Here is a 26105-nt window from a genome sequence, read left to right on the forward strand (position 1 = left end):
TCACCACACCACCGACATTTACGGCAATGGGAAATACACCGCATTTCTCTCAGCGATTGTAATGGAGTCACCTCATCGCCGATATCTACTGGAAATGGAAATACCCCGGACGTACACAACCTCCATCATATCTGCTATTCACGTCCACTGTGTCTTGTCAACTAACTGCTTTCTAGTCAGCTGATACTCCTGATGACGTCACACTGTTACTGGTGCATGTTCTCGCAATATCGATAATTCTTCCAAAAAGTGCTGGACCTTCCTCTCCTCATTTCTCCCCCTCTACACTACCCTATATAATCCCGGCTACCCTCATATCCAATTGAGATGGACTTCAGCCTGTGTAGAGGGTGGAACGTGGAGTGTTACATTCGTTATTCCACTATGGGGGTTGTCAGAAACACTTTCCCGGCCTCCTCGAAAATGGGCGAACCACTCCTACATACACTTCAAGACAGGGCTTGATGTTCATAAACACGTACCAGCATCGCATGCGTTTCTTTTGGTGTCTTGCCAAGCTTAAAACAAAACTGTACAGTAATCTTTTGGTCGTTCATGTTCGTGTTCGCCGTTCAGAACCAATGCACTAAACATGCACTGTATCAAACAGGTCTTACACGGCACACACACACACAATGCTCAATTGAACAACGTTGGGAGCAGGTGTCCAAAACCTGCTGTTACACAGGTGCAGAGTTGTGCGTCGCCAGTGTTGCTGGATCGACCGAACTTTACTGTCACAGGTTGTAGCTGCATTGTTAGGACAATATGCTACGAAGATATGAAATGAGATCGATGGTCTGTTACATTATTGTTCAATCTTGGCTCAGTCTGGTGGTCTTTGAAGATGCTCAAAGGCGTCAGCCTTGTGATGGTACATTTATTGGAACATAAAAAACTGCTGTGGGGCATAATTCCAACCCGTCAGTGTCTGCAATAACAATAAAACCAATAAGAGTATTATTGAGAGTGAAATCTCTGTACTACGTACATCTACCCATATGTGCCCATAAAGAGGCTGATAAACTGAATACAAACATTTTTTGTACAAGGAGAAGTTGTATATAACATCTTCTCATGATCACTTCTTACTCAATATGTACTTGAGGAACATATAGGATGAGTTTTATAATAATATAAGAAGAGATTAATTTATTCCTGCTTAATTAATCTTTAATAATTATACCTCATTTGCTATTGTAGTTCCTTAAAATGTTGATAGAATCAGCATAAAAATTGGAAGAAAACCAAGTACAAATCACAAAACATTGTCAGGAAAAATTTACCACCAAACACATAATTTTGCAACATTCATGACAATGTTACCTTCTTTTCCTTAATGTGCTCAGTTGCCCTGTTGATGACTGTACGAGCCTTGTCTGAATTCATACGGTCAATGAAAATGAGACCACAGAGCCAAGCAGCCAGTCCAAAGGGCCATGCATAAAACAGCTCCTTCTTGGCCACTACAGTACACTTGTCCATTATGGGCCAGATATCAAACATTCCTGCAATAATTTCAAGAAATTAATTATAAATTTACTATAATATTGCTATTCTTAGGATGGGTACAAAAGGATTACACCAAGTATGAAACTATATAAGTTTGTGTTGTGTATGAGAAAAAAGAATGACAAAAACAATTTCAACATGTTAAGGTATAATAATACAAGAATGTTTTTAACTTATTTGTGGCTAAATGTGTCTTGTGTAGCCATGCATACATTATGGACAAACTACCTTCCTTTATGGTTATATTATGGAAACTAACTTCTTTTAAAAAAATACCCCATTCCAAAATCTTGTACCCTCATAACAGAAGATTTACTGTAATATCAAATTATAGTAATTATAATGAAGGTTTGAAAATAATACACTCTTGGAAATTGATAGAACGTGCAAAGAAAAACATTACAGGATGAACAAACAAAATGACAAGTCAGTGTGGGAAGAATTCAACTCAATTTTTATTTATTGCCTACAGAACATAACAGTTGTCAGACAATGTCATACATACTATACCCTATATACAACAAAAACACAGTGTCCTAATTTATGTACAGGGTGGGTGCGATGTAGCTCTCTAGTTTTAGATGTCCATAAGTTTTATAATTGTAAATATTTATTAATGAAACAGAAAACAGGCACAAAGTGGACTGAAGACAGGAAAAAGAAACACAGTGAAACAATGAAAGAATACTGGAAAAAAAAGGAAAGAACAACTAAGGAGGAACAATTGAAATTGTAACGTGGTCCTTTGAAGGCCGGAACGCAAGAAGAAGAAGAAGAAGAAGAAGAAGAAGAAGAAGAAGAAGAAGAAGAAGAAGAAGAAGAAGAAGAAGAAGAAGAAGAAGAAGAAAGTTGTTTGGTTACAATTTCTCTGAGAATACCCTGACCTTCAGTAGCATCTTCTTCCAGTGAACAAGATGGCAGGAAGGTTTACTTTAAAAGAGCATGTCTAGGTTTCTTCACGGTTTGAAGTGTGGCGGTGTGAAGTGTCAGCAATGGTGGTGGGGTGTTCATGGACCTCATGCCACACTTGATGCTGAAACCATTAGGAATTGTCAAACCAAGCTAATGACAACTGGGTCAGTTGTGAAAAAACCAAAAAAGAGGACAACTTTGGGAAACGCAATCTCCAGAAAATGTAGCGGCAGTGAGGGACAATATTCACTCGCAGTCCCCATAAATCGACACACCAGGCAGCTCGTGAGAGTGGAATAAGCAGGTATACAGTGCGTGTTGTGTTAAAGAAAGAATGACCTGGTCTAGAGACCCTGGAAACCCCATTATGTTCAGGAGTTATCGTTGGAGGATTGTGACAGGCGAATGGAATCTGAGGAATTTATGCTGTCATGGCATAACAATTGGCCAGATGTGTTCAAAAACATTATTTGGAGCGATGAGGCTGTTTTTCATGTTGGGAGTTTTGTCAATTGACACTGCCTCTAATGGGCAGAAACAAATCCAGGAATGACAGTTGAAGTATTCCAAAGTTGACCAAAATTGACAGTCTGGTCAGTATGACCGTGAATCATGTCAATGGTCCATTCATATTATGAGACACCATGAACAGTGATCGGTATCACCAGATGCTGAATAAATATGTGTGGTCAGTGATATCACAATGGGGCAATTTTGCTCATATTATTTTTCAGCAAGATGGAGCACCATCTAATTTTGCCTTAATCGCTCGTGACTGGCTGGATGAACACTTTCCAAGACATCAAATCAAAATCAAATCAAAATCTCTTTATTTGCAAATGAGGTATCTACCTCGGTGGCAAATGGTACACTAAAATACATTATTGTCAAGCACTAGATATTAAATTAACAAGAGAAGAATATTTTTCCAAAATACAATATTATACAATTTATGCTAACAATTTTTTCTATTAAACACACAGCTCATCCTTAATAAATTTATATTTTTTACAAAATTCTACTTATAATATCTCCTGTACTACTTACAAATATAGTCAACTGATTTACAGTATGTGGAATTACTTCAAACGATACTATACAACTGGTATAAGATTAAAATTTATATTGCATTTGTTTACTTATTTTTTTACCCATTCTGGAACCTAAGTAGCATAACGATCTACTGCGTCTTAACCAGAGCCCCTTTTGCCACCACTTTTCAGAGTTCCTGAAGGGCCTTCACAGCTACCGTAGCGGTCCCAGGGCCCTCAAAGTCCCCACTGAATTTCACCCCTACAGGCAGTCCCCTACTTTGGCTGTCCAAACTCCTTAGACCAGGGGATGGAATTAATTTATTCACACACATTTTTTATTTACATTAACCTGCACTGGTTGAATGCCCTCTAACATTTAATTTATTTTCTCTGTTGCTGTTTTTTCTCTTCTTGAATATCTGTACAGATTTTGGAGAAGGATCAAACACTACCCCTGGTAAACTGTTAAACTCCTTCACACCCTTCCCAATGAATGAAAACTTACCCCAATCGCTTCTGCTAAAATTCCTTCTAATTTTATATTTGTGGTCAGTCCTGCCGATATAATTATTTTCCAACTGAAGCCTCTCACGGATATCTCCCCTGCTTCTTCTTCTCCTGTATAGGCTCTATATAATCCTATAAGTCTAGTTTTCTCCCTTCTCTTACTTAAAGTTTCTCACCCAAGTTCCTTTAACATTTCTGATACACTACTCCTTCTCCTGAAATCCCCTGTTACAAATCTTGCTGCTTTCCTCTGCACACTATCTATTTCTTTTGGTGAGGATCCCAAACACTGTTTGCATATTCCAATAATGGACGAACCATACTTAAGTAACTTTTCTCTTTTAATTCTTTGTTGCATCCTTTAAGTAGCCTCATTATGACATGTAACGATCTGTATGCTTTCCCAACAATGTCATCCACATGACCCTTCCAGTACAAATTACTTTCAAATCTCACACCTAAGTATTTGCATTTGCCATCTTTTGGGATAACTACCTCATCCAAAGTATACTCAAATTCAGTTTTAAAACTCCTGTTTGTAAATGTTGTAACAGTTGATTTTCCTCCATTAACCTTCATATTATTCTCTTCAACCCATTGCTGGATACTCTCAAGGTCCCTTTGTAATTCTGAACAATCCTCAATATCCTCAATTGTCTAGGGTGGCCTAGAATAGCCTGCTAGAAGTCCCGACCTTACCCCTTGTGACTTCTTTTTGTGGGGTTGGGCCAAAGAAGAAGTGTACCAAACAAAGCCACGCACTCTGGATGAATTAGAGTAGAGAATCAGAGTTGTCCTCAGAAATGTACCTCAGATTTTCCTGCAGAAGTCAATGGATGACATTCCTCTGTGTTTACATCGTTTGATCAACAATCCAGGATCACATGTGGAATTTTAGAGTGGTACACGCATTCTCATGGTCCTGAGAACCGACCACAACTTGTTCCATGTGAAAATATTCGTTAACAAAAAACTTATGGATATTTAAAACTAGGGAGCTACGTCGCACCCATCCTGTACAACTAGCAAGATGCTTCGTTACGGTTTTAAACTGAAAGTTATTATTCAAAGTTCTACATTTTGGAGAGTCCACTGTCGGCTGAGCCTGTAAAATACACCCTCAGTTTGTATGTCAAATGGTTTTGGGGGAATGTTTATTTATTTTCTGATTTAACACTCATTTGAACCTTGTACAGAAGAACTGGAATACTTAAACTCTATCTTATTTAATATCTAGGATGTCAAAGCGACCAACCTGTGAAATGTTTATTTTGTATGTCAAACAGTAATGGAGGAATGAATGTTTCTTTTTCGGTGGGGTGAGTGAATGTTTTAAAATATTTATTAACATCTGGGACAATGAAGACCACTCTTCATGTAAAATTTTAAGTTTGTCCCTGAAACAGTTTCAGATGAATGGATATTGTGTTTTTGAGAGTCAACCACCATTTAACCTCCAGGTGCTTGCGCCTATGAAAGTCCCGAAAGCGCTCGTGCTGCGGCAATTGGACCGCATAAGAAAAGTTGGCATTTTTTCCGTGTTAAAAAGTTTTATTACGGTGTAAATTGGATAAATGGAAAAAGGGCACATATGAGGCAGATATGAAAGTATGTTTAATTACTGAACTAGAAACAGTAAAATAAAAACAAAATAATAGAACCAGAATAAGTAATTCAAACAAGAAAAATATAAACCTGACTCAGCTTTACAAGGACCCTGTTGAAATATAAACAATTTGCAACAAAGTAACATCAACAATGCAATGAGACATCTCATTCCTGAATTAAAACAATGGAAAAGTACGTCGCAAAAGAAACAAGAAATACGATTCTTCCTCGGTATTACTTCTTGTTTTTCGAAAGGTGTTATATGTTGAATTGTAGACAGGGATCTGCAAGAGTTTGTTTATATCATGGCCCATCTTATTAGTATCATACACTGAAGACAATAAAAACACAGCCTTCTTCTTGGTGAGGAAAGACACTAAACTGGAAGCCAAATATACTCAACTCAACTTCAAGCGATTTGTCCTGGAGGAATTTAGTATCTCTTTTTATTTTCTTCAAGGTTCCCAACAGGTGTTCGGCCAAGGGATAGCTGCTGAAGTAGTTAGTTATCCGTGGTCACATTGCTGAAATTAGCATGAAGAATTGTCATACTGCTGGTCCCATCAAAACCTAAATAATCTACGCTATTAGCACGGTTGCCTTTCTTGACAGAAATCAAAATCATGTAGAGAGGATCATCCAATATTTCCGCATCCCTCTCTTCATCTGACAACTCTTGGAGAGTCTGAAAAATTGCATCAGGATTTTGATAATAGTTCCCTGTAAAGATGGACCAATGCTATTTTAAAATATACAAATATACTTTTCATCCAAACAGCAAATTGATAAGAACAAAAAACACAGAGGAAAAATAATTAGGAAGTAAAATATATATATATATAATTACATTGTTAATCACACTGTGGTTTGTAGAACAATTGCACTTGCGCAGCGTCTTCCGGACCGTACTTAGTGTCCACCCATGAGAACACTAATTTTCACACTGAACGCTGAAAAGACAGAGATTCACCAATTGCACAATCAGATGGCGCAAATCATAGTTGAGGATTAGCAGTAGCTCTCATTGGTCTGCCTACTGCCATGAGGCAGCAGTATCAAAAATTTAAAATGTGTGTCCAAATAGGGTACCGCATGCGCGAGCGCCTGGAGTTTAAACCTCTCAGTGGAGAAATATTTTGAAGTTTATGATATTTTACACCTAGGACATAAAAGAAGAAACTTCTTGTAAAATTACAACTTTGTACGTTGAACAGTTTTGGAGGGATGAATAATTTCATTTCTGGAGCTAACCCCTTTTTAACATCTTAGGGGTGGAATCTTTAAAAATATTTCCCATTTCACACCTAGGATTTAAAATATGTAGCCTACCGCTATTTGGAATTTTGTCTTTGTACATTAAACAGTTTTGGAGGAAGGAATAAATATATATTTGTTTTTGGATCTTAACCCCCATTTAACTCTCTGAGGGGTTAAATTTGTTTCAGATCTTCTGTTATTTAACTCCTAGGATATAATTTGAAATTTTAACTTTGTAATTCCACCAGTTTTATAGAGAAATATTTTTGTCATCATTCCTCACCCCCTTCCCCCAGTCAAAACCCCTTAGGGGTGTATTGTTTTAAGACCACTTCTTATTTAAAATCTATTCCAGATAGGAGCAACCATAATGCAAAATTTCAACTCCTATGCCAGTCTGTTTCAGCGATATGAATATTTATGCTTTTAGGCCTCACCCCACCTGGTCAAAACCCCTTAACCCATGAACGCCTAGCGTTGCATATGTGCAACGGTGTGCCGGTGCTCCTTTCTTTCAATGTATGAAGTTGTTTTCCAGTAAAAGAATGAAAATTGCGCGCTTGTTTGGTATAGGGAAGTGTTGTGCTTTGTTACGAGTCGGTTAATCAACAGTCACCGCTTGATTGTTGACGAGGTGTATGTTTGAAGTTAGCCGTGTGTTCCAGCTATCACAATGGCATACCGTAAGAGGTAAGATTCGCCACATAATTTTATGATTTAGAAATAAATAACCTCTTTTAGGAAATTCAGGAAGTAAATTCATCGGAGTTTGAATGTAGCAAGATTCCTTTTACAATTAATAACTCGTGGGCGAGTGAGATCCACATATTCCCGGCGTTGCATATTCGCAATGCTAGGCGGATCCGTTGTCAAATCACGTCCTTATGTACCAATTTGTTATTGAAGGGTTTGTTATTGACGTAACAACCCTTCGTTGCTGTGCATGCAATTCAAACTCATATACCAGTTTTGTGATGCATATTATCTGGTCAAGAGGTTTTCCAGGGCAGATAAAGTCATCATGGTAGAACGTCCTGTACTGTTAGGAATTTATAATACATGTATGGGAGGAACAGATCTCATGGATGAGAGCGTCAACAGATTCTGCGTGGCAGTTAGGAGAAAAAAATGGTGGTGGGCAATTTTTTCCTGTATTTTAGACGTCAGCCTGCAAAATGCTTGGTACCTCAGCAACATGTCACGGCCTAAAATGACGCAGCTTCAGTTCAAGCGGGAAGTGGCGCAATACTATGTCAAATCGTATGGCACGGAGCCAGGGGAACGGGGCGACAATCGCTCTCGCACACGGGGGAAGGTCGCGTACATGAAGTTGTACGGTACGATGGGCGAGACCACCTTGTGATGTATATCCCATATAATAAAAAAGAAGACGGTGTGCATACGAGAAATGCTCTAGCATAGTCCATACAGGGTGTGTAAAGTGTGACGTTGGGCTCTGCATAAGTTGCTTCATTCCGTTCCAGATAAAGGAACATACAGATCACTGAGTCTTCAGAGAAATTACAACAGTAAAGTGAAGAATTCTGAATACCCTGTCAGTTTTCAATATCATTTTCCAATAAATATATTTATTTTGATTACCATATGTATATATAATAGGTACTGTAAATAATGTCCTACTGTATATAAAATATTTTATCTCTTAGTAATAATCAACTCAGCAATAACTTATATCTTCTTCTCCATGCTCACCGTCCTCTAATTTTCATTATTTTCTTGAAGAAAACTAACATATATGCAACACCCTGTATTTCCGAAACTAAACACGTTTGCTTCAAAATAATGGATATTCCTTGAATAATACCCTATCCTAAGAATGTTTATTAAGAAAATTGAACATTTCAAAAAATAAAAAAATTCGGGTATTCAAGGGTTAAGGGTGCATTATTTTAAGGCCACTTTTTATTTAAAATCTAAGACATATAAGAGAAACTGTCAAGTGAAATTTCTAACTCGTGTAGTGAATGGTTTGAGAGAAATGAATATTTATGTTGTCAGGCTTTTCCCACTCATGTATTATGCATTGATTTAAGACCACTTCTTGTTCAAAATCTATGACATAGGCCTATAGGACAATCATCATGTGAAATTTCAAGCTCATATGTCAAACGGTTTGAGAGAAATGAATATGTAATCAGCCCCCGGGTTGCAACCCCTTAGGGTTGTATTATTTAAAGACTAGCTGATGTACCCGTGCTTCGCTACGGGATTCTCAGAAAGACTGACTTGGTGGTTTTCCTAACTGAATTCAACATAGGTCATTACGAAAACGTCAGTAGGAATGTAGCGATTGAAAGCAATGTTATTATATAAAATACACGATCAAATGAAAAACCGCACACTTTCTCACTTTCAACGAACAGTACTACGGTGCCGATCTAACAGTCCAAAGTTCCAGAGCTGGAATAACCAGATCGCAGACTGCCGTGAACACTCCTCTGTCATTATTCCGTTAAATATGCACACTACTCATTCCAATCAGTGCCTCAGAGTAGGGATTGAATAGCTCGAATACTGTGATGAACCAGTGTGTTACGTACCAGATATATGAGAAAATGTATGAACCAGAGGAATGGCATCCTAAAGAAGAAAGTTATCTTACTCCCCTGCTACTTCCCGCCAATATACAGGCAGGCTGTTACAGTCGGTACGACGGCTACGACCAGGCGAGTTGCCCGTGTGGTTAGGTGCGCATAGCTGTGAGCTTGCATCCGGGAGATAGTGGATTCGAGCCCCACTGCCGGCAACCCTGAAGATGGTATTCCGTGGTTTCCCACTTTCACACCAGTCACACCAGGCTGTACCTTAAAGCCAAGGCCGCTTCCTTCACACCACTATTCATTTCCTATCCCATCGTCGCCATAAGACCTACCTGTGTCGGTGCGACGTCAAACAAATTAAAAAAATCTTGGTATGCTGCAGTAATCCTATCTATCGGGGATGAGAGGAAACAGAAGACAAAAAGCACATCACAACAAACAATGGTCAATGTAATTCGCCATAAGACCTACCTGTGTCGGTGCGACGTTAATCAAATTAAAAAAAAAAAAAAACAACCTCGGTACGCTGCAGTAATCCTATCTATCGGGGAGGAGAGGAAACAGAATACAAAAAGCACATCACAACAAACAATGGTCAATGTAGTGTTATTGTTGATAAAGTTTATGAGCTTTCTATATTGCAGGCCTTCACATTAGTTTTTCTTTCGACTCTGTGATATTAGGGTGTCTTACAAAATTATTTATATCATAGACTGTCGTTCCTTATTCTCAGACTTTACATACCGATTTTCACTAAATTCTGTTTCCCATTTTCTCGTGACTCGGTGCTGATATGGACTTAGTAACAAAAATACAAATTCATGAATATCTTCGATTATATGCGGTACGGTAACAATGTATAAGACATAAGTGATCGGAAATTTAATAACTCCTTACATAACTACTACTAACTTATGATATAACTAAAGTTAGGTTAGTTATGTAGTATTTATCGATACGACCACTAATAACATAAATAACTTATTTGAGAATTACATTTCAGACCTTCCCCTAAACTACCAATTCACTCAGCGTGAATAAAATAATTTGTAGCCTAGATTGCAGTGGTTCATCACCCGACATTACATACCGATTTTCATTAAATTCTCTCAGCCGTTTTATCGTGATGCGTGTACATACATACATACAGACAGACAGACAGACAGACAGACAGACAGACAGACAGACAGACAGACAGACATTACGGAAAAGTAAAAAATGCATTTTGTTGTCACTGTGGACATGATACAGAAATACCATTCTTTTCAAATTCTGAGTAATGTACAGACAAAACTCTTATTTTATATATGTTTATTGATACGACCACTAATAACATAAATAACTTATTTGAGAATTACATTTCAGGCCTTCCCCTAAACTACCATTTCACTCAGCGTGAATAAAATAATTTATAGCCGAACTTGTAGTGGTTCATCACCCGACATTACATACCGATTTTCATTAAATTCTCTTCAGCCGTGTTCTATTGATGCATGTACAGACAGACAGACAGACAGACAGACAGACAGACAGACAGACAGACAGACAGACAGACAGACAGACAGACAGACAGACAGACAGACAGACAGACAGACAGACAGACAGACAGACAGACAGACAGACAGACAGACAGACAGACAGACAGACAGACAGACAGACAGACAGACAGACAGACAGACAGACAGACAGAACGGAAAAGTAAAAAATGCATTTCCTTGTTACTGTGGACATGACAGATACAGAAATACCATTCATTTCAAATTCTGAGCAATGTACAGGCAAAACACTTATTTTATATATAGATTACATTTCAGGCCTTCCCCTAAACTACCATTTCACACAGTGCGAATAACATTATTGATAGCCTAGATTATAGCGACCTATTCCCCGACTTTGCATACCAATTTTCGTGAAGATACGACCACTAATAAAATAAATATTTGACAATAAAATTTTAGGCCTTCCCCTAAACTACCATTTTTATCAGCGTGTATAGCCTATATTGTAGCGACTTATTTCCCATCTTTGTCTAGCGATTTTCATTAAGACACGACCACTCATAACAAATATTTGAGAATTAAATTTCAGGCCTTCCCCTAAACTACCATTTCACTCAGTGTGATTAAAATAATTTATAGCCTAGATTGTAGCGGTTCATCACTTGACTTTACATTCCGATTTTCATTAAATTCTCTTTAGCCGTTTTCTCGTGATGCGTGTACATACACACATACAGACAGACAGACAGACAGACAGACAGACAGACAGACAGACAGACAGACAGACAGACAGACAGACAGACAGACACACAGACAGACAGACAGACACACAGACAGACAGACAGACAGACAGAAATTACGGAAAAGTAAAAAATGCATTTTCTTGTTACTGTGGACATGACCGATACAGAAATACCATTCTTTTCAAATTCTGAGCAATGTACAGACAAAACTCTTATTTTATATATATAGATAACATTTTATTCAAAATCTAAGACATATAGGAGGAACCATCATGTGAAATTTCAACCTGGTGTGTCAAACAGTTTCAGAGAAATGAATATTTTTGTTTTTGGATATTAACCCCCACTCAATCCTTAAGGGCTGAATTTTGTTTCTAAACTTGTGTTATTTAACATCTACTTCATAAAGGAGCAATCATTGAGTGAAATTTCAATTTTGTTTGGTGAACGGTTTTGGAGCAATGAAAATTTTTGTTTTCAGGTTTTTACCCCAGTGTCATCCCCTTAGAGGCGCAATTCCTTTTGGAACCCTTCCTTACTGGGTGCCTACACTGTAATAGCATCCATCCCCAAAATTTTATTTGATTATGTTGAGTAGGTTTGCCTGGGCATTGATAGACGATCAGTCAGAACATTGCCTTTTATACTGCACCTGCCCCTTACCCATATAGGTCTCTGGCGATATATCTACAGGGTCGTAAACTGGGTTTTAAATCTATTGGGCATAATAAATATGTATAACTTAGTGGCTTAAAGGGTAGGAGAGATATGGGTGTCATCTAACCAAAAACGAATGAGAACATTATTTAAAATTTGTAAATAAAAAGGGTTTATTAGACTCCAGATGATGATGGAAAATTACTCAAATAAACAATGGTGAATACAAATGAATAATTACAATGTTAATTTATTTAGTTGAGAATTGCTTGAATTTATTGAGGACAAGACCAAGTATAACTATAATTGTCTTTAGCATGACCTCGTGTGTATGGGAAAATAAAGTATAAACTCACTCAAACTATTCCCAAATGTCTGGGAAGACGTTTACACACAAATACAAACAAGTCTGAGTGAATTCTGAGATCTAACCTATTACCCAATGGAATAAACTGCACTGTTCTAAATAAACCAATTATAAATGCAATAGGTCCGGATTGAAACCACGACCATAAATATGCAACAAAGATTGTACCATTGAAGTCAAAGAAATATTAATGTTCATTTTATTCCACCTATTCAATACATAAAGAGTGATTTTAATTAAGAATTAAATTTTATGAAGAAAATTATAGGGACATGTTTTGCCCTTTATTTAAGGGCATCTTCAGCCTTAATCTCAAACCTGAAAGATAATAAATCAGGATCTTGATTGTTCTTAATTGTAGTTGTTTTAAAAGATAAATTACAAATGATAAAAGTGAGGATGATGTAGGTATATGCAACAAAAGATGAGCAAGAGGGATGACAGTAGTTAAGATATTCTTATATTAAAGCCTAAATAAAGCCTTACAAACAGTCGTAACTTATATACTTTTTTGAATGTCCTTGTCTAAAAATGTGGTAACAAATTGCATATTAGTAATTCTATAAGAACACATATTGCTGCGTCGAATCTTGTTAAACGGCGCCTTGTATTGGTTGAGGGTGTTAGAAATAAGTTTGGAGCCTAAACAGTTCAAATTATGCCGTAGGGGCGAGTGAAATGCTTGATAATAAGTAGCCACAACTATAAAGTTCTATGAGAACACAGTTAATTCTACTAAAAGGCGCCCTGTAAAGTTTGAGGGCGTAATAAATTAAATTAGAGCTTAAACAGTTTGATCTTTAGAATAATGACTAAGAAAAGATTCATTTTCAAATTCAGTTTAATATTTGTCTGTGTCTGTTACAGCATCCTGGGAAAAACAGATGTGTGGATTTAAATGAAACTTGGTATTTGGTTTAGAATAAGGATGAGTATGATCTTAGCTATAAGCTGTTCAAAAAAACTTTCAGCAGGAGGGGATGCTTCAGAAGAGGCCTAAGTATTAAACTGGATTTATCTCTCTTATGGTTGGTTTTAGATGAAAATAGCTCATGGCAATTTTTAGTTCTAAATCTTTTTCCAATACAGCCATAAATAGGGAAATATCAGCGGCAGTCATGTGAAAGTTGGTAAGTCCAAGAGCAGGTAACTAACTCTATAGTCTGTAGAGAGAGTTGCTATGGTATTTGTTCTGGCAATGTTTTAAAGGCTGTGTATATCTGCCATTTATTTTTTTAAATATTAACCTGATATATGGCTTTATTTTATACAGGAAAGAAGAGATCAAATCAAGATCAGCAATAATGCAAAAGAATATGAAAGTGCAAAGGACCATAGACAGCAAGGAAGCGGGAACGTCACAACAAGCCGCTGACAGGTAAAGGCATGCCCACAAATGTGTCTCAAACTCTGGGGGAACAATATAAGGGGTGGACAAACATGTAATTATGCACATGATAAGTGGCTGTCCCATCAACGATGGGTACTACATCTAGTAATTTACTAAAGTGACTGTAAAGGTAATACATTCACTATTTGTTCATAACATCAACAATTCATAATCATTGACTAGTTTATGCAAAGTAAACAATATTGTACATATTTGTGCATGTTTTAAAGTGATTTGATAGAATATGAAGATGTCCTTGTAAAATGAAACATGCCATTCTTTGTTTAATAGTATGTGTGTGTTTTTTTTACAGATATGTTATAGTGTGTTAGACAGACAGGAAAGCTTTAAAGTTACATTGCTTCAACCAACCTGTCAAAGAGGAGTACAGTAACATCTTCAAAATATTATCATTTTAAGAGTTTTACAAAAACAACCTACACAATAATTTAAAAGTGATACAGCAACCACTGCTGTCTAATGCTGATTTTGATAGGAAAACTGCTTGATGTACGAACTGAGGGCATATTTTACAGGCTCGGCTGAAGTGGACTCTCCAAAATGTAAAACTTCGAATAATAACTTTCAGTTTAAAACATAGCGAAGCGCGGGCATCTTGCTAGTTTTCTAATAATATTATAGAAAATATAGGTTACAATGGAATAAGGCATTGCCTTAAAATACAGAGAAATATATCATTCAAGTTAGAAGTTAAAATAACGTATTAAAATATGCAAACATGAACTAAAATAGAGTCAATGGGATAAAAGCGTAGTTAACAAAAATACACAATTATAAAAGATATTATTACACACAATAAAAAAGCCCACTATCCCCCATGAAACGGATGACAAGGTCTGCTGACTGTACGCCATCTCGTAGAATGAGGCAAATGGCACTCGGGAGTTGTAGACTATAGCGCAGATTGGCCAGGTCCACGCACTCCGTAAGGATGTGTACCATCGTTAGATGACTGCCACAAGTACCCACCAGGGGGGCCTTCACACTTCAGTAGTTAGGAGTGCGTTACTATGCCATGGCCAATCTGTAGACGACCTAACACCACTGCTTCTCTCCAAGAAGTCCTAAGTCTTCCATACCTCCGTAGTTCCTTTTATCGCTCTCAGCTTATTTGGGGGATGGGTGGTCTGCCATTTCATCTGTCAATGGGATATAACCAGATATCTCTGCAGAGAGCGAATGTCACTGGCTGGAACCTTGTAAGGCAACGAGGGCAAGGTAACAGCCTCCTTGGCAGCCTTATCAGCTAACTCATTTCCTTCTACATCTACGTGGCTGGGGAGCCACATTAACAGAACTCTGGTGCCAGCATCCAAACACCTGGCCAGCAGGTCCTGGATCTGCTGCACCAGAGGGTGCCGAGGGAAACAGGTATCTGTAGATTGTAGTGTACTCAACGAGTCAGTACACAGCAGAAATTGCCGGCGCTCAGACAAGTGTGTATCGCAGAGCTTCACAGATGGCATAGAGCTCTGCTGTGTACACACTACAGATTTTCGGTAGAGGAAAAAGGAACCTGTTATTGTAAACAACGAATGCACAGTCTACTCCCGCTTCTGCCTCGAGCCATCCGTGAAAACAACGACCCAATCAGGGTACTGGCCGACAACAGACAGGAAGAGTCTCCGATAAATCGAGGGGTCCGTGTTTTCCTTCATGCCAGTGTGCAAATCTATATATATAAAATAAGAGTTTTGTCTGTACATTGCTCAGAATTTGAAAAGAATGGTATTTCTGTATCGGTCATGTCCACAGTAACAAGAAAATGCATTTTTTACTTTTCCGTAATTTCTGTCTGTCTGTCTGTCTGTCTGTATGTATGTACACGCATCACGAGAAAATGGCTCAAGAGAATTTAATGAAAATCGGAATGTAAAGTCGGGTGATGAACCACTACAATCTAGGCTACAAATTATTTTAATCACGCTGAGTGAAATGGTAGTTTAGGGGAAGGCTTGAAATTTAATTCTCAAATATTTATGTTATTAGTGGTCGTGTCTTAACGAAAATCGCTAGACAAAGATGGGAAATAAGTCGCTACAATATAGGCTATACACGCCGAGAAAAATGGTAGTTTAGGGGAAGGCCTAAAATTTAATTGTCAAATATTTAATTTATTAGTGGTCGTATCTTCACGAAAATTGGTATGAGAAGTCGGAGAATAGGTCGCTATAATCTAGGCTATCAATAATGTTATTCGCACTGTGTGAAATGGTAGTTTAGGGGAAGGCCTGAAATGTAATCTATATATAAAATAAGTGTCTTGCCTGTGCATTGTTCAGCATTTGAAATGAATGATATTTCTGTATCTGTCATGTCCACAGTAACAAGGAAATGCAGTTTTTACTTTTCCGTAATTTCTGTCTGTCTGTCTGTCTGTACACGCATCAATAGAAAAGGACTGAAGAGAATTTAATAAAAATCGGTAGGTAATGTCGGGTGATGAACCACTGCAATCTAGGCTACAAATTATTTTATTCACATTGAGTGAAATGGTAGTTTAGGGGAAGGCCTGAAATGTAATTCTCAATAAATAAGTTATTTATGTTATTAGTGGTCGTAACGATAAATACTACATAACTAACATAACTTTAGTTATGTCGTAAGTTCGTAGTAGTTATGTAAGAAGTTATTAAATTTCCAATCACTTATGCCTTATACATTGTTACCGTACCTCATATAATCAGCGATATTCATGAATTTGGATTTTTGTTACTAGGTCCATATCAGCGCCGAGTCACGAGAAAGGGGGTAAACAGAATTTAGTGAAAATCGGCATGTAAAGTCTGAGAATAAGGAACTACAGTCTATGATATCAATAATTTTGTAAGACACCCTAATATTACAGAGTCGAAAGAAAACTAATGTGAAGGCCTGCAATATAGAAAGCTCATAAACTTTATCAACAATAACATTACATTGACCATTGTTTGTTGTGATGTGCTTTTTGTCTTCTGTTTCCTCTCATCCCCGATAGATAGGATTACTGCAGCGTACCAAGGTTTTTTTAATTTGCTTGACGTCGCACCGACACAGGTAGGTCTTATGGTGACGATGGGATAGGAAATGAACAGTGGTGTGAAGGAAGCGGCCTTGGCTTTAAGGTACAGCCTGGTGTGACTGGTGTGAAAGTGGGAAACCACGGAATACCATCTTTAGGTTTGCCGGCAGTGGGGTTCGAATCCATTAACTCCCGGTTGCAAGCTCACAGCTGCGCGCCCCTAACCACATGGGCAACTCGCCTGGTCGTACCGACTCTAACAGCCTGCCTGTATATTGGCGGGAAGTAGCTGGGGAATAAGATAACTTTCTTCTTTAGCATGCCATTCCTCTGGTTCATACATTTTCTCATATATCTGATACGTAATACACTGGTTCATCATAGTATTCGAGCTATTCAATCCCTACTCTGAGGCACTGATTGGAATGAGTAGTGTGCATATTTAACGAAATAATGACAGAGGAGTGTTTACGGCAGCCTGCGACCTGGTTATTCCAGCTCTGGAACTTTGGACTCTTAGATCGGCACCGTAGTACTGTTCGTTGAAAGTGAGAAAGTGTGCGGTTTTTCATTTGATCGAGTATTTTATATGATAACATTGCTTTCAATCGCTACATTCCTACTGACGTTTTTGTAATGACCTATGTTGAATTCAGTTAGGAAAACCACCAAGTCAGTCTTTCTGAGAATCCCGTAGCGAAACACGGGTACATCAGCTAGTCTAGAATAATTTCAGGTCGGTGTATTATCCAAGGAGGTACCCTACTTGGTCTTCTGACAAGACAAGGAACTGAAGGTGCATCAATTAATCGGTGACTAATATCCAAGAGTATTCCAACCCGTTGCGTTGCTCGAGGGTAAGCAGCGTACAGCCGAATGTTTCCATTGTGGAATACGCAAGGATAGCTTGGGTGAAGTGGCATCTGTCACAAATTTGCAGCATAGGACAGAAGCATTTGCTGGCGCCACAGATGTAAAAGCGGTACACCAGATTCAGCTAGCAGGCTAGCAATGGGGCTTGTACGAAAAGCTCCTGTTGCCAACCTAACTCCGCTGTGGTGAATGCTATTCAGTTTGGCTACGATGCTTTGCCTTGCTGATCCATATGCTGCACTGCCGTAGTCTAATCTGGATAAAATATGAACCCTATAAAATCGTAGGAGCACCATGTGATCTGCCCCGCCAAGCAGTGCCACTACGGAACTTCAAGATGTTAAGCTTCTTAGCGCATTTCGCTTTTAACTGCCGCACACATGGTTCCCACGATAATTTGCTATCGAAAAGGAGCCCAAGAAATCGGCAAGTGTCTACTATGGGAAGAGTGACATTCCTCAAATAAAGCTCAGGATGAGAGTGAAGAGTGCGCTTCCGGCAAAAGTGCACAACAGATGTCTTTGCGGTTGAAAACCGAAAGCCATGTTCTAAGGTCCACTGTTCCACTCTCGTAATTGCTTGCTGTAATTGTCGCTTGGCGACAGTGAAATTTTGCGACCTATAATGCAGTGAAAAATCGTCTACATACACTGAAGAAAATGGAAATTGCAACACCCAGAAGGAGTGAGGCTACATTGCTGTAAATGAACATGCAGGACGAGTGTTCGGTTGTGATTCGATGATTGCTTTCAGGTCCCTCTGACCACAAGTTTGGACAACAATCAATACAGGATATGCCCACCACGAGCTGCAATACAATGATGAATTCGTTAAGGCATGGAGTCAATAAGGCCCTGGATCGCTTCCTGAGGAATTGTGGCCCATGCTTGTTGCACTGCACGGGTCAGTCGTTCCAGACTTGTGGGTGGCTGAGGACGGTTGGCCAGTTGCCGACCCATCATGTCCCACAAATGCTCAATATGACTGAGGTCCGGGGATCTGGCAGGCCATTCTAAGGTTGTGATGTCGTGGAGAGCTTCTCTGGAGATACGTGCAGTGTGAACCCGGGCACTGTCCTGCTGAAACATCCCATTAGGAATATTCACCATCATAGGGACAACCACTGGATTGAGTACCCTATCAACGTATTGTCGAGCAGTCATAGTGCCCTCAACAAGAACTAATTGTGATTTCACATTAAAGCCAATAGCTCCCCAGACCATAATGCTTGGTGTTGGCCCTGTGTGCCTCTCGACAATAAGATCTGGGCGGCCCCTCTCCCTGGTACATCGGCGCACACAATTCCGGCGATCACTGCGGGCAAGACAGAAGCGTGATTCATCACTAAAGACGACCCTATGCCATTCGTCGACCCACGTCGATCTCTCTCGACAACAGGCCAGCCTTACGCGTCGCTGTTGTGGGGTCAATGGAACACCTTCTGCAGGGACATGGGCTTGTAAGCCAGCTGCACGCAGGCGATTACCAACTGTCTGCTGTGTAACGTGGGGTGCCACAGCTGCTCGAATTTGCGCTGCTGTTGCATGGGGTTCCATCCGGGCCATCCGAACGATGCGGCGATCCTCTCTCACAGTTGTCTGTCGTGCTGGGCCTGCGCCAGGTTTACGAGTGTGGGTACCTTCATCTGACCACTGCTGCCATGCATGTTGTACCGTAGATGCCTGTCGGCCAACACGTGCAGCGACAGTCCTTAGCGATAATCCAGTCTCACACAGCCCAATTATCCGAGCCCTCTCAAACGGCGACAGTTGTTGATAGCGTGCTCTTCTCTGTCGTCATGGCATGTTTGACGGGGAACACTTTACTGCACAGACTGCAAGTCAACTACGCTACACCAGAGTCCGTATACTGGAGTTGATTACTCCGCGACCAATCACGTGGGGAGACCTGTAGCAACAATGCAATGGGTCTGAAACTTTGAGCGTTTACGTACCTACATGGCATCGTTCCATATCTTGAAAGTCAACACAAAGGACCAGTGCCTTCATGGTGTTGCAATACCCATTTTCTTAAGTGTATATCGACGGTATTATTGCTGAACCAGCAGCAGCGACAATACTGTTTATGGCACTCACAAACTGAGGGACACTGAGAACCGATCCCTGTGGGACTTCATTTTCTTGAACGTGGTATTGCGAATATACCCTCCCTATGCAGACACTGAATAGATGGAGGGACAACTGTAAAAATTGAATATTGTACAATATTCTCTTATCGCGTCAATCTCGTCAATAAGGGGTATGACAACTAGTTTAGAAATAATGCGAAGTCAGTAAAAAGGCACTCTAGAGAGTTGCAACTAATTAATTGCAGATGTAGAACATGATATATTAGTAAGGTAGGTTTTGCATTAAGAGGTGTGGAACTAAACGAGGCCACAGATCTAGTTGTAAACAGAGGATTGCGGAGGAGCTTAGTTAATTCATACAGGCCTGTGCACTGAACACTGCAAGGTATTCAGTCTATAATGAAGATGTATGTATATTAATATTATTTTCTGGGAATATTTCTTTTTAATACTGTATCTTACAGAGATATCACATAAGGCATGGAACAATAATGTAAAATGCATGAGGAAAGAGAATGGTTGTCCAGATGTATGCACTTTTCCTTAAAAAAAGACAAGTATCACCACTGATATAAGGATTCAGTTTTATAAAAAAGAGTTAGGTCATCCTAATTTTAAAAATTGATCTGGATCATAGGATATGAAAACATCTGATGTCAGTCATATCCAAGTCATCGAAAATAAATTTCTGAGATGAATCAAATGACAGTTAAAAAATATGGGGGAAAAAGAATATTCTCAATAAATGAAAGTGGATAACAACAAATGAACACTTCCATTAATGCAAGAGACAAGAAGCCTGGGCTTACAAAATATTAAGGGAAGAGAGACTTAACCTGACATGTGAAAAGATGGATCTGAGACTGGAACAAGTTGCAAGCCCTAAACCTTGAAAGAACGAACTGTTAACAGTACATCACATGATGTTTCATCCTAAAGCCACATAAAATACTTGAACTGCATTTTCAAACACAGTATATACCTAAGTGAAGAGTATGTGAATCTCCCTGAGTTAATGACATGTTGACTGAGAACTCTATAGTTAACCAGGTCTTAATAATGTTATTGTCAACTGTAACAGTTAAGAAGGCATGTCACACTAAATGAAAATATAGTGTGACTTGAAATACTTCTTGCAATAAGGTCTGCCTGCCTTCCAGAATCTCCTGCTACTGGTATCCAGATTATTAACAAATTATACTAACTTTTTCTATACAAACAATGTGACTTAATTATCAGATAACACAGAATAATTTCCATAATTTGTCCTATATTTAATATTACTAACCTAATATATCCAGTGAGCTCTGATGATTAGCAACGATGACACAGGCCTGTTCTTTCTCTATATGTTCAGTCCCTCTAAGTTCCCATTTAAGTCCAATCAGGCCAGATATATGATGGCAAATGGAAGAAGCCAGACTGAAAAAGAGCAGATAAACTGAAAGTACAGTAAGTATGTACAGTCACTCAAAAGAATAAGCATATGGTATTGTATGTTACTCGCATTTAATATTTTATCAGGTGTAGATACAGATCCTTGTGAATATCCACAGTCTGTCCTACAGGACCTCTCGAATATGTGAGTATTTGAAGTATTTGTAAATTATTATTTCAATGAAAATACAGGAGATAACAATGAAAAACTACTGTCAAGCACTACTAATTTTATATCTCCAGATCTCCAGATCTGCAGCCTGATTTTTAAAGTAAAGGGCAGGGTACAAGTCACACATGGCTAGAAATACTTCAAAACCTTTTTCTGTATAATGACATTAAATTTTTCAGAAGTCACGTATCCCAAAACCGTTGTAATTTAAAACACTTCATTATTCTGACTCATCTCCAGATTAGAAGCGAAGACTTTTTTAATTTTTTGAGGATATCTCAGGTCCAGACAACTGTAGATCATGATCAGAACTGTAACCAATGAACATGAAGAACATTATCCAAGATGCTTGTGGCTGTGATAGGTCTCACTTATGATACAGTACTTTTGCATTTGACCTTTTCCTTCTTATACAGCAGTGAGAATATGGAACATGCTGCACTAGAATAGTTCTTATACAAGTACCAACTGCTGACATACACACTTGTGCTTTTTAATTATTGGTCTGTGCACAACATTCTGGCTAGTGACGAAACCCATTGGTCTAATACATCAGGGGTTGCATATTGCCTCTTGAAAGGAGTGTGCTCCTGTGTTAAATTCTGAGAGCAACACCATATTTCACTTGCGATGTATGGAAAATGTTGCAGGATTTCCAATATTTTGCTATAAAAGTAAATATATAATTTCTAAGGGTGGGTTGATAGGTCCTTTGCATTGGCAATAAACAAATCTCTCTTTCCTAAATATTATACAAGGTAAGATTTCTAAAATTCACATTCCTACACTCAGTACAGATACTGATGGGTCATTGTATACCTTTACCAAACTCTCAGATCCAGACAACTGTAGATTATGATCAGAACTGTAACCAGCGGACATGAAGAACATTATCCAACATGCTTGTGGTTGTGATATGTTTCACTTACGATGGAATACTTTTGCATTGACCTTTTCCTTCTTATACAGATGTGAGAGTATGGCAAGTGCTGCACTATTAGTGTACAGAGTAATAACATTAATGCTATAAATAGTGTAACTAAATGGTTCAGCTGGTGCTGCAATAGTTTGAAACATGTAAGCCATCTTTCTGTCTTCCTTAATGAAAGACTACATTGTTTAACCTGCGTACAAAGAGCCACTTACCTCAGATGAGAACCAAAAATAAATTTTTCAACAACACATCTCAAGAAGACTTCAATTTATACTGTAATAATTTTTTTTTTTTTTCTATTTGCTTTACGTCGCACCGACACAGATAGGTCTTATGGCGACGATGGGATAGGAAAGGCCTAGGAATTGGAAGGAAGTGGCCATGGCCTTAGTTAAGGTACAGTCCCGGCATTTTCCTGGTGTGAAAATGGGAAACCACGGAAAACCATCTTCAGGGCTGCTGACAGTGGGGCTCGAACCCACTATCTCCCGATTACTGGACACTGGCCGCACTCAAGCGACTGCAGCTATCGAGCTTGGTACTGTAATAAATGCCACAGTGGACAAGAAAATAAGCAAAGTAGGAGCTCCCCATCCAGTCAGCCTGGTTTAATTCCTGGCTCTGTCATTAAGAAGGTAAACGTAGTCCCTCAGCATAAATTACATAATTAGGGACAGCAAATGCTAGAAATCTTATCTTCTATTACAAGTAGGAGAGAGAAGTCTTCACCTCCAATACTGTCAACCCACCAATCCACCCTAGCAATATATTTCATTTTATAACCTAAAATCAGAAATTGTGTGACATTTTCAATATCTCCAGCATCAACAGCCACTGCCTAAAATTTCTTAAATATGATGTCACTCCTAGAATTCAACAATGGTATATTTCATTAGGAAAAAAAAAAAGAAGAAGACAATGTCCTTGCTATTAGGCCAAAGGTCTAACATGAAACAGTGCACCAGGACACTCCCTTTGTGAGGCTCTATGCTATGCACTACTGTGTTGTTAGGCCAATGTTTTTTTTTTCTTTTTTTTTTTTCTCGTCTGGCCAGGACATGCACAGATTCCAGAATTAAACAGCTGGGATTATTGTGTGAGTAAGACATTAACAACAGAGGATCATCCTCTGTGTTGTGTGCCTACCGCTACAGTGCTCGCCGTAACTGTGCAGAATCTACCACTGAGCATTTTATGTCCTAGTATGAGAGTTGGAATGAGGGACAGTCAGCCTCTTGAGGATGATTGCAAAGAACAATTTTAAGCTCCCTCTTGGGCACCCTTATAAGTATTTTCCATTTTAACTCCAAGCAAATCTCAGAATGGTATCTACCATGCAGGCCTAGCTGTTTTTCTTTCTCTCTCCTAATTCTAGATTCAACCAACAAATAAGTTAATTATTGAGTACCAGAGTACTAGTACAAATATTACAGTTTCAAAGGTGCAAATATTACACTTAACACACAATTAAAAAACTGGGTATTTTATTACCAGAATATAATGATCTTTAAAATAAAGCAACAATGAATGTTAAAGTTGGTATATAATGTTAATAAAGTTATTTAGAGAAAAAGAAAGATCTCAATAAATTGTTTGTCGAACAATTTAAGATAGTGCATTTTTAGGAATTTATTATGGTGTCGGGGATGTGTTATCACAAGCAGGTGAAATGATTTATTTTGAAAATCAGGCAGCTGTAGTATGGAATAATGAGTTCTTTCTTCAGAGCAGGCATGATGACAGGCTAAACCATCAACTTACAGTACTATCAACTGAAGAATGGCAGGGCAAAGTGATCTAAGCACCAACACCAGTGCTGTATTGAATGATTTGTCCAGATGCTCTCTCTTTCCATTATAAAGTGTACCAACAAATGGCACTGGTGTTATGTCCTCAACCAACTTGCACCTCTAACTGACCTACTTTTTTTTTTTTTTTTGCTAGGGGCTTTACGTCGCACCGACACAGATAGGTCTTATGGCGACGATGGGATAGGAAAGGCCTAGGAGTTGGAAGGAAGCGGCCGTGGCCTTAATTAAGGTACAGCCCCAGCATTTGCCTGGCGTGAAAATGGGAAACCACGGAAAACCATCTTCAGGGCTGCCGATAGTGGGATTCGAACCTACTATCTCCCGGATGCAAGCTCACAGCCGCGCGCCTCTACACGCACGGCCAACTCGCCCGGTAAACTGATCTACAGCACTGGTGTTTAGTAGGGGCTACCAAGGCTATTGAAGCCCAAACCTAAATTCAGAATGATGGAAGTCTAAAGCACATTATAATATAAGCATCTGATACACTGTTCCATTTACAAAACTTGAAAGCAGTGAGAAAAAACGTTGCACGTATTTCCGAGAGCGAGGCATCGGAAACTGATTTTGCAGCCTAGACTCTAGTCCTTCTCCTCTTGCCCAGACTCACGTGGCTTGCTGACGTATGTCTGACAGGTGCTGGGACTGGGGTGATAGCAGTGCTAGGCTTCGCTCAGACAGATCGCCACTGCTATCAACCATGCGTTACTCATCATACGTACTGTACTTCCTCACCTCATACTTCTGACTTAATTATATAGATAACAGAGCGCTTGTATTTCACTCCCGTTTACTTCCTCATTCTTGTAGGAAGACACTGCAGGGCTGCTGTTATAGGAGTAATATACTTTTCTTTTTATAGGTAGATCTGCTAAAATGAAATGAATTCTTTCAGGGTTAGTGTTCTCTTTTGTTGGTTGGAATCGAACCCGTGATCATGTGTCAGACACCACCACTGATCTCCCGAGGAAGCCAATTAACCAGTGAACGATGGGTATGACCACTGTAAAATTCTACATGTTTATTTAATATAATAATAATGATGCATGGCATCTGTATAGGCTTGGTGGTGACCTAATGAAGATAAAATGAATGGCAAAGACGTAATAAACACCCAGTTCCCAAGCCAGGAAAATTAACAGTATGAGGGGGTTGATCTCGAAAATTGAACTGGGGCTATCGGACCAAAGCCAAGCATTCTATCCATTTAGCCACAAAGCCGGACTTTAATTTGCTAAACCTTAGGTTACCATCTCCACTGGCCAGATTTTGTGTATTGACAGTAGCAGAGGCCAGGGCAGTAGCTTGTGAAGCAGCCTTGACAACACAGCAGGCTTCTCCGTTAGCTATTGGCTGCAGCTCAAACCTCTGAAGGCTTCACGTTCACTAAATCAATTATCGAAAAGGGGTAACCTAAGTCTAGCGGTAGCCTATGTCTGGATCGCAGCATACGCCACTGATCTACGTTATATGCTATGCAACTCACAGTTACAGATGCCTGCATTATGTTGAATGCTTCCCAGTTTAATACAGTAAATGGTTGTTTTTGTTAGGCATTAAAATGGATGGCAAAGCTTTCCAAAGTAGTGAAAATCTTGTTAAGAAACACAGGATAGTGAAAGGTGAAGCTTGAAAAAAAAAAAAAAGTACATAAGTGTGAAATAGAAGATGATGGGGAAGGAGAAGATTCTCATCGAAATACACTGGAACCTTTAAGTTT

The 26105-nt window shown here is 38.9% G+C and overlaps 1 protein-coding gene across 1 annotated transcript in view; it reads right to left on the reverse strand.

Annotated features, from left to right (window-relative positions):
* Positions 1 to 26105, reverse strand: part of LOC136876977 (1-acyl-sn-glycerol-3-phosphate acyltransferase alpha) — a 52735-nt gene that overhangs the window by 25031 nt on the left and 1599 nt on the right. The window contains exons 2-3 of the mRNA XM_067150755.2: positions 21320 to 21453; positions 1327 to 1508 (exon numbers count right to left, since the gene is read on the reverse strand). Coding sequence (XP_067006856.1) covers positions 1327 to 1508; positions 21320 to 21453 — 316 coding nt within the window. The remainder of the gene's footprint in view (positions 1 to 1326; positions 1509 to 21319; positions 21454 to 26105) is intronic.

The sequence above is a fragment of the Anabrus simplex genome, chromosome 1 (genome assembly GCF_040414725.1).
Source record: "Anabrus simplex isolate iqAnaSimp1 chromosome 1, ASM4041472v1, whole genome shotgun sequence".
Taxonomy (NCBI): Eukaryota; Metazoa; Arthropoda; class Insecta; order Orthoptera; family Tettigoniidae; genus Anabrus; species Anabrus simplex.